Source organism: Pipistrellus hanaki, assembly GCF_964339955.1.
Source record: "Pipistrellus hanaki genome assembly, chromosome: 3".
Lineage (NCBI taxonomy): Eukaryota > Metazoa > Chordata > Mammalia > Chiroptera > Vespertilionidae > Pipistrellus > Pipistrellus hanaki.
In genome coordinates this window covers 125,088,345-125,097,679 of record NC_140505.1, presented here as the reverse complement: position 1 = coordinate 125,097,679, position 9,335 = coordinate 125,088,345, and the positions used below count along the sequence as shown (strand labels likewise).

The 9,335-nt window shown below is 37.5% G+C and overlaps 1 protein-coding gene across 4 annotated transcripts; it reads right to left on the bottom strand.

The window, feature by feature from the left end:
- Positions 1 to 169: 169 nt before the first annotated feature.
- On the bottom strand, positions 170 to 7,064 carry KRR1 (KRR1 small subunit processome component homolog). 4 transcript variants are annotated; one of them, XR_014794356.1, is made up of 4 exons: positions 6,287 to 7,064; positions 4,421 to 4,588; positions 2,739 to 2,811; positions 170 to 429 (listed from the first exon to the last, which is right to left on the bottom strand). XR_014794356.1 is itself a non-coding variant. In XM_084876323.1 (4 exons), the coding sequence occupies exons 1-4, from the start codon at positions 6,369 to 6,371 to the stop codon at positions 367 to 369; spliced, it is 348 nt and encodes a 115-aa protein (XP_084732449.1). In that variant the 5' UTR covers positions 6,372 to 6,984; the 3' UTR covers positions 170 to 366. The 4 variants fall into 4 exon arrangements, 1 of the variants encoding a protein (XP_084732449.1); XM_084876323.1 differs by having other exon boundaries at positions 4,462 to 4,588; positions 6,287 to 6,984; XR_014794357.1 differs by lacking the exon at positions 2,739 to 2,811 and having other exon boundaries at positions 4,462 to 4,588; positions 6,287 to 6,971.
- Positions 7,065 to 9,335: the final 2,271 nt, after the last annotated feature.

Below are 9,335 nucleotides of genomic sequence, written 5' to 3'. Positions count from 1 at the left end.
TGCCTGGAACAGATTCGGTGCAATGTACACAAAGACATTATACCACTCTCCAGTATAACATTATTCAAAAAATACATAGAGAATACAATAATTTATATTTATAAAGAATAGCCATACATATAAATACTCTTAAAAAGAAAAACACATTCAGAAAAAAATAATCAGAGTATTACTTCTTACACATAAGGCAACTAATGCCCTAGTATCTAAAAGCCCTTTACAAAAAGAGATAGCATATTAGGTTCTAGTTCAGGTTATGAGTGTGTGTCTGTGTGTATGTATTGCTTTTTTTTTTTCTTCTTCTTTTTCTTTTCATCTGCTTCCATCTTAAGCTTAACTTCTTCAGCTGTGAGATCTTCCAGTTTCTTATCTTTGCTTTCTTAATCTTTTCCTTGATGGCAGCCATGTCAATTTTAGTTTCAATAGAAGCTAGACAAATAAAAAACACAATGTATGTAATTCTTTAGATTTTACCAAATAAAACATAAAAAATATATATTTAGTACAATCAGAATACTATTATAATTGGAAGGTGATGTTATAAAATATAAAGCACCTGCCATCAGCATAAAGGAAAGTTAGAAATGTCTTTAGGAGAAAATAATAATAATAAAAAAAATACTTTAAAAATACATTAGTGAATACATACATAAAAATGGCATTATAGTCTAGCTATCTGAACCAATTACTGGATTTAACTGGATTCAACTACATTTTCCCCCCTTAAATCACACTTGAAATCGTATTATTTTTACTTATATTCTTTTCTATATTTTGGTACTTTAGAATACTCATTAATATGCCAGTTTCCATCTTGCACGATAAAATAATTAAAAATTACATTTTTTAAAATGTTTATTTATTGATGGGGGGGGGGGGGACGACATCTATTTGGTGTTCCACTTATTTATGATTCATTGGTTGATTCTTTTATGCATGTAACCTGACTGGGATTTGAACCCACAACTTTGGTGTTATCAGGATGATGCTCTAAAAACTGAGCTACCTTGCCAAGGCAAAATTATATTTCATGAAGAATATTACATGTAGTCCTTCCAGCTTCATTAATTTAATTAACTAATCAGGAAATGATAGGTCAAAATATACTTCATTTAATACCCCATAAAAACTTAAAAGTTTTCCCAGTATTAGTTTAATGAATGACCAGTAGAATTTTTAACAAGATTTTGGTAATAAAAACAATAATCTGACCCAGCACTGACTGACACCGGGGCTGCAGATCAGACCCTGCTTCTCTCTCCTGGCCTCTCTGCAGGCCTGATCCGTGGCCCCCTCAGCAGTCAGTGGCTGCTAGATCTTTCATAATTGTCAACCTTGAGTACAATGATGTTATTCAATTGTACTGAGAAAATGTGACATATAGAACAAGTGTAACACTCTGCAACTGCAATTTAGGGAAAAGAGAGCAGGATTCAGAGTCAGAATATGTAGGCTTGCCCTAACCAGTTTGGCTCAGTGCATAGAGCGTCAGCCTGTGGACTGAAGGATCCCAGGTTTGATTGCCGAGACCGGTTTGTCTCAATGGATAGAGCGTCGGCTTGGGGACTGAAGGGTCCTGGGTTCGATTCCGGTCAAGGGCATGTACCTTGGTTGTGGGCACATCTCCAGTAGGGGGTGTGCAGGAGACAGCTGATAGATGTTTCTCTTTCATCAATGTTTCTAACTCTCTCTCCCTCTCCCTTCCTCTCTGTAAAAAAAAAATCAATAAAATATATTTTTAAAAATACGTGGACTCGAATAATGGAACTGCCACTTTATACGGGAAAGACACTTAATTTTCCTCTTCCAGCTTTCTCATTTGCAATGTGGAAATGAAGATACCTCAAGGGCCTGTTGTAAGAACTGAATAACATATTTATACTTTATAGAATTACAAAGTATTCAATATATTTAAGTTATTATTGCTCCATGAGAAAAAAGCAGATCATTTCTAAGAATGAGGTCCAAGAGAGTTCTATGAAAGACCCTCGAGAGGAAGAAGCAAGACCTCACAGCCAGATCCAAACAACAGCATCAAAAGAAGCCAATTAGAACAGTATCTGCTCAGCAGATTTCCTCATAACAAGTTAAAAATAAATGTTCATGAAAACATAATAAATTCAAACAAAAGAAAATTTGAGTTTGACCTCAACTGGCTGTATACATTCCTGCAAATAACAACATCTGTTCATTCCCTAATATTTGAGCACATGTAACTAAAATGTGTAGTGGAGCCGAAACCGGTTTGGCTCAATGGATAGAGCGTTGGCTTGGGGACTGAAAGGTCCCAGGTTCGATTCCGGTCAAGGGCATGTACCTTGGTTGCGGGCATATCCCCAGTAGGGGGTGTGCAAGAGGCAGCTGATCGATGACGCTCTCATCGATGTTTCTAACTCTCTGTCTCTCTCCCTTCCTCACTGTACAAAATCAATAAAAATATATTTTAATAAATAAATAAATAAATAAATAAATAAATAAAATAAAATGTGTAGTGGAAGGAGTGATGGTATGCAGACCTTCTAAACTGAAAAATGGATGTCTGTAATTGTAAAAGGTTGGCCATAATATATTAGGGTCCAGGAGCAATGGCTCCCTCAAATTCCATGAAGTACAAAGCATTTATTAATGGGAAATCAAACAAAGCACATTCTAAAACAATACAATCATAAAAAACAATAGCCAAGTAACTTAACTTGTTCTCTGCTGAAAATTAACTCAACATAGTAAGTTGTTCTCACCTCTTTTAAGCCACTAATAGGTCCAATGGCTGATACCGTGTTTCCCTGAACCATAATGTAACAGTTCCAATGCCTATATCAAAAGAACAATAAGTTGAAATTCAGTTGAAAAACTAATGACAAAGAAGATACTCAAGTTTTCTACTGATAACAAGTACCTTCAATGTAGATCTTTTAAGACCAATAAGCCATCATCCTCTTTTTTTCAAATCTTTTTTTAATTTCTTACTAAATAACTTATTTTAATGATGTCGCATGCAACCCCTTCCTGAAGAATTCGTACTGGCCTTTGAAAAAACTAAGAAAATATTTGACCGATAGTCTCTGCAAATACTTTTTTCTTTTTCAAAGCTCACACTGATATCTAAGCAGAATAATGAAAACTCTATGGAGGAAGGAAAGGGATGGATAGAGACAATGCTACATCTATCATCTCTAATGACACAAAGAAAGCAAAATCTCTGTAACTGTAAATTTACCTGTTCAAATGAAACACTCCTTGCTAATAGTTTTATTAGGTCTCTGGCCCTAATGATGATGTATGGATCAAAATTCTTCTTTGATCATGCTGCCCTCGATCAGGTCCAGGGTTGCATTAACATGCTACAGAAAGGAAAGAGCAAATAAGCAGCTGTCTAAAAATAAATTCAGTTTTAGATACTTATATAACCTATCCTAATCTTCCTAGTAATTACTAGGAATTAATCTTTAAAGTTCTATCAACTCACTCCTTGAAGAAGCTGGATAATTAATAAAAAGAATGCTTGATTATCTTCATTCAAGAATATAGAAAGTCAGGTAATTGAAACCATTATACTTACTTGATTTTAGAATATTTTGTACTTAAAGTAATAAATATTATCTCTAAATACACACACACACACACACACACACACACATATATATATATCAATCCATATGAGGCCATACTTAACATCTAATGTAAAAATGCAAAGCTATATGGCCCTATCCTGGACCTATTTCAAATCCACCATCTTATCCTTAGGGTGAGAATAGACTTCCCTTTCCAACTTTTTTTCAAGCTGGTTTCTGTTAGCTAACTACAAACAAAGTAAAAAACAAATTATCATAAGTTCAAAAAGAAGCAATAATTGGAAAATTATGCATCAACTCTCAGTACAAAGAACCAGGTTTCAATAAAGCAAATAAAAAATGCTATTTTTTGACATGTGAACATATTCTGAAGAATATTTCAATATAGTGAGTGATAAACTATTCAACGTCAGGCTAGATCTCTATGAGTTTACCAAAAAGAGAGAGAGAGAGGGCCCAGCAGGTGTGGCTCCATGGTTGAGCATCACCCTATGAACCAAGAAGTTGTGGTTCAATTCCAGTCAGGGCACATGCTCACGGTGCAGGAGGCAACTGATCAATGACTCTCTCTCATCATTGATGTTCCTATCAATCTCCCTCTCCCTTCCTCTCTGAAATCAATAAAAATATACTTAAAAAAAAAAACCTACCAGCATAAAATACTTAAAGTAAGGGTATCAGCAGAGCAAAATCTCAAAGAAATATATAAAATATGCATACATGTTCATTCAAGGCTTTCTGTACCAACGGCCAGCATTCTTTCAAGTAAGCCTCTTTATAAAGGGGTAAGTTTACACTTGCATTGTGACATTCTTTTGAGTTAACAAAGCTATTGTAATAATCATAACCTGCATATGTTTTTCCGTAGATAGAGACAATGTGAGCCTACTTTTGCCAATCTCCATATTTGAGAACAGAGTTGCAAAACTGCTTCCCTCCAAGAGTCCTCTGGGTTTGTCCTCTGGGAAAAGCTGGTTCCTCCCAACCATCAGGTACAGTGAGGAGCTCTGATTCATCTACAGAAAAAATTACACATCAGATTTTAACCTACTTTTGAACATTTATCCGCATACATTTACAAGCTGCCAATACTCCCTCTGCATTTCCCTTTCCTATGCTTTCTAGATTACTCAGCAGTCAGAGAACAGGCCTCTATCATTACCAAAACACTATTAAAACTGCATTCCCGTGGCTTTGTAAAGCAAAGTTCCTTAAGGGCAAGGACCCAACTTGGATCCACACCAATTAGTACACACCTGACAGATGGTAGGTACTCAAGTAACTTCCACTGCACTACACTGTGTTAGAGATGAAGACTCAAATACCATTTTGTTTACGAGGCTATTCTAAATATAAACAACCTTTCAAATTTTACTGAAATGAAGCCTGAGTACGTGTGTGTGTATTTACTATGTTTGCATGTTGGTGCATGTGCATAAAACTTTTAAAAGCTGATTCTCTGGCCTGGCTGGCTTGACTCCGTGGTTGAGCATCAACCCATGAACCAGGAGGTCCCAGTTTGATTCTGATCAGGGCACACGCCCGGTTTCAGGTTTGATCCCTGTGTGGGGCGTGCAGGAGGCAGCCGATCAATGATTCTTTCTCATCATTGATGCCCGCCCCCCCCCTCCTTTCCTCTCTGACAGTAATTTTAAAAATATTTCTTTTTTTAAAAAGCGGATACTCTGGTGTACACTTACAGCTAATAATCACAGGTATAGGGTTTTAGGTTTCCTGTAAAGCTTTCATGAACCTTATTTCATGACAACTATGAAAGGTAGGAAGAACCACTATCATTTTTCCCATTTTATAGAAGACATTCAGTCTAAAAAGATTAGTGACTAAGGGAACATAAAGGACTCTTTCATTAAAACAAAATGCTTCTGAAGGGCCATAAATTATCTTTCATACTATTTATTGAAACTCCTGGATTTTAGGAACCTCTTAAATCCAATAGCTATAACTCAATATCAAGTACTACTCAAAGGCCTGCAGCATGATCATAAACTGCAAGTGTTAGAAATGCAATTTTTGGCCTCCACCCCAGACCTACTGAATCTGAATCTCCTCTTCAATATGTCTGTGTCCTTTATTATCAGCTCTTCTTAAAATAATAATAATAATAATAATAATTAAAATATATATATATATATATATATATATATATATATATATATATATATAGAGAGAGAGAGAGAGAGAGAGAGAGAGAGAGAGAGAGAGAGCTAGAAACGTCCATGAGAGAGAAACATCGATCAGCTGCCTCCTGCACACCCCCCACCGGGAACGTGCCCGCAACCAACATACATGCCCTTGACCGGAATCGAACCTGGGACCCTTCAGTCCGCAGACCGACGCTCTACCACTGAGCCAAACCGGTTTCGGCTATTATCAGCTCTTAAGTCAACTACAGAACCATCGCCTACTCCCACGGCATCCCTCGTTTTGCCAATGACCTGCAGCCATCGCCGCGGGTCTAAGGTGCGCCCTCCGCAATCTCTTAATCATTTTACAAAAGACGAATCCCGCAGCACCTTCACTGTGGGGACCTTTAGCAAAAAGCGATTAGTTAGGAACACCTGACCGGCACCATATTCGGCCAATACCCCTAAAAAGCAGCTCTTATACTCAATTCCAGAGAACAGACTCGAGACGGCGCTACACGATCGCAACTAAATCTCCAAACCCAGGCTCTGGTGCTCACACCACCTCACCCCGGTTCTCCTGCTTCTGCTTCTGGTTACGAAATTCACTTTTCCCAGCCGCTAGCGCTGGCTCGTTCACTTCGGAGATCGCCATCTTCGGACCGCTTCCGGTGTTGCCGGAAGTGGAACAGTCCTTAAATTCTTCCGGCTAAAGTCCCCGTACCAAGAGGAGTTCCGCAGAACCCAGACAAGGAGATCTGCGCAGTCTCTGTGCGCGCCTACCGAAAAGCCGCGGGTCTGTGTAAACTGCGGCGCTTCTCCTGCTGCCAATGGAGAGTCAGGGACATCCTTTTCAGGATGCACTGAAACCAGGGGTTTTGCCTGCATGCTGGGAATGGTAGTTTAGCGTTGTAAATTGGAGATGGGCTTCGTCTGTACTTTTCCGCCCCGTGCCTCAGAGTCGCACCCCGGAGGAAGAGCTCCAGGTCTTGGCCACAGAGCGCCAAGTAACTGTCACTGATGCCACTCCTGTGCTAAATATTTACGACAGTCAAATATGTGGTTGGCGAGGAGAAGGTACTACCGTGTTTCCCCGAAAATAAAAAGATCCTCCGAAAATAAGACCTACTTACAGGTTTCTCCCCGAAAATAAGCCCCCCCACTTCCCCCTGGCTCTGTCTCAATGCTATTGCTAAACATGAGAGATTTGGTCCACTGATTCTGAAAGAAATTGAGTCACAAGAAATTCACCAGGAAATTCAGGAATTGGATTGTTATGATGATGTTCCAGAAGATGATGACATGATTGTCATTGAATAAATGAGTGAATTCTTGATACTGTAGGATTCACAGTTTGTCTGGTTTGTGTTGACAACTACCATACTACCGTACCATATACAGGTAATAAATTTCCTTTATTTTCATTTAACAATAAATGTGTACCATATTCTTCTTCATGGAAAAATAAGACATCCCCTGAAAATAAGACCTAGCGCATCTTTGGGAGCAAAAATTAATATAAGACACTGTTTTATTTTCTGGGAAACAGGGTAATATGAGAATATTTGGTTCTCAATGGCAGGAAGTGACAGTAATAACTCCCATTTATTATGAAATTACTTTGTTCAAGGTATGTTATATGCATTATATTTGAGAAACAAAAGTTAAAACAGAACAAGATTGATACTTTTTATGGAAGGTAAGTTTTCAAAGTCCTGTTTCTGACGGTGATTTTCCTAGGGTATTGATATTTCTCTAAGTCAACAGGACAGTAACTAAGCAGCACTTCTGGATTATTTCATTTCACCTAAGATTTCCCAAAATGACTCCCCGCTACCCCTACACTGCATATGAGCTGACTTCAAGATGTGAAGTTCATCACTACTACAAATCTTTACACTTCTAGGAATCTCAAAGTTCTTAGACTCACTAAAGATAACACGTTTTTTTGATGATTGATCTTATTGCTTGCTATTTAAAATATTTCCTGCAGCACAAATAGAAGTCTTTGACAGGTTGAATTCCTCTCATTAGTGGAATGGGAAAACAATGATCTGAAATCCATCCTTGTGGATTTTATCGTCTATAAAAGATTATGAGGTAGGCGTAGAAAACAAATTGTTACTTAGGGACAGAAGATTTAAAGACATGATTACGTTAATATTTTTGCTTTTATCCTGTGTCTTATAGGCAGTGATTTCATCCCAATGTTCTTACAATTTGCTAAAAATTATATATAATTGAACAAATAGCAGATGAAAGTTATAAAGTGAGAAGCAATTCCTTCAGTGTTCCAAAAAAAACCTAGTAGTGAGTTGGACTTCAAATCCAGGCAGTCTGACCATTAGTAACTCTGGTACAAGGAGGGCTCGGTTTTTAGCCTTATAGCTTTTGGACTTTAGCTGCAACAACATAGTTCTCTGGGTCTCCAGCCTGCTCGCCCCCCCCTGAAGATTGGGACTTCCCAGGCCCCCATAATCATGTGAATATAATCTCTCTCTATTGTTTCTCTGGAAAACCCTGACCAATAAAGAGCAAGTCCAAATGGTTGATAAACATATTACACTGTCAGAAAAACATATAGATATAACAATACCACTTTTCACCCACCAGGTTGGCAAAAATTAAATAATAAAAATATTGTTTAATGATAATCTGCTGGAGGAAAGAGCAGCCTTAGACATTCTGGTAGAAATGTAAACTGTTACTGTCTTTTTACAAAGCAATCTATCAATGTAAAAATATACATATCCTTCCATAATAATTTCGTTGCTGGGAAACTGTCAGCTAGAAAGAAAGCACCATCCCATTAGGAAGTATATACAATTGTGTTGATTATTGTCTTGTATAGAAGTAGTTCAGGCCCTAGCCAGTTTGGTTCAGGGGATAGAGCATCAGCCACAGACTGAAGGGTGCCAGGTTCAAATCTGGTCCAGGGCATATACCTCAGTTTCAGGCTCAATCCTCAGCTCTGATGGGGGCTCATGTGGGGGGCAGCTAATCAAGGTGTCTCTTTCACATTGATGCCTCTCTCTCTCTCTCTCTCTCTCTCTCTCTCTCTCTCTCTCTCTCTCTCTCTATCGATGGAAAAATATCCTGGGTTGAGGATTAACAACAACAACAAAAAAGAAGTAGTTCACTGAAGGTTACTTTGGAGCCACACTGATAGTTTAGTGCCTACTGGCTATGTAAGCTTGGGCAAATTTTTACCCACCCCTATTTAGTTTCCTACAATGGAGAGAATAACTTTAACTCAGTGATTTAATTATGTAAATTGCTAAAAAAAAAGTGATTTACATATGGAACACACTCAGTAGATATTAGCTATTATTTATAATGGCAAAAAATAAAAACATCTTGACTATCAATTAGAGATACAGTTAAGTAAATTGATGTTACCTTCATGATTATGAGATATTATGCAACCACTCATAAGAATTAAATATATATGGAGAGATTACCTAGAGGCATTGAGTGATGAAAGCCAGATACAGAAAGATGGGATAATTATATACATAATTGTAATTACATTAAAAATTATATAGTAATTATATATACATATATATTTATTCCATTTTTATCAAACAAATCAGCAATTCATTCAACAAGTAATTATTGA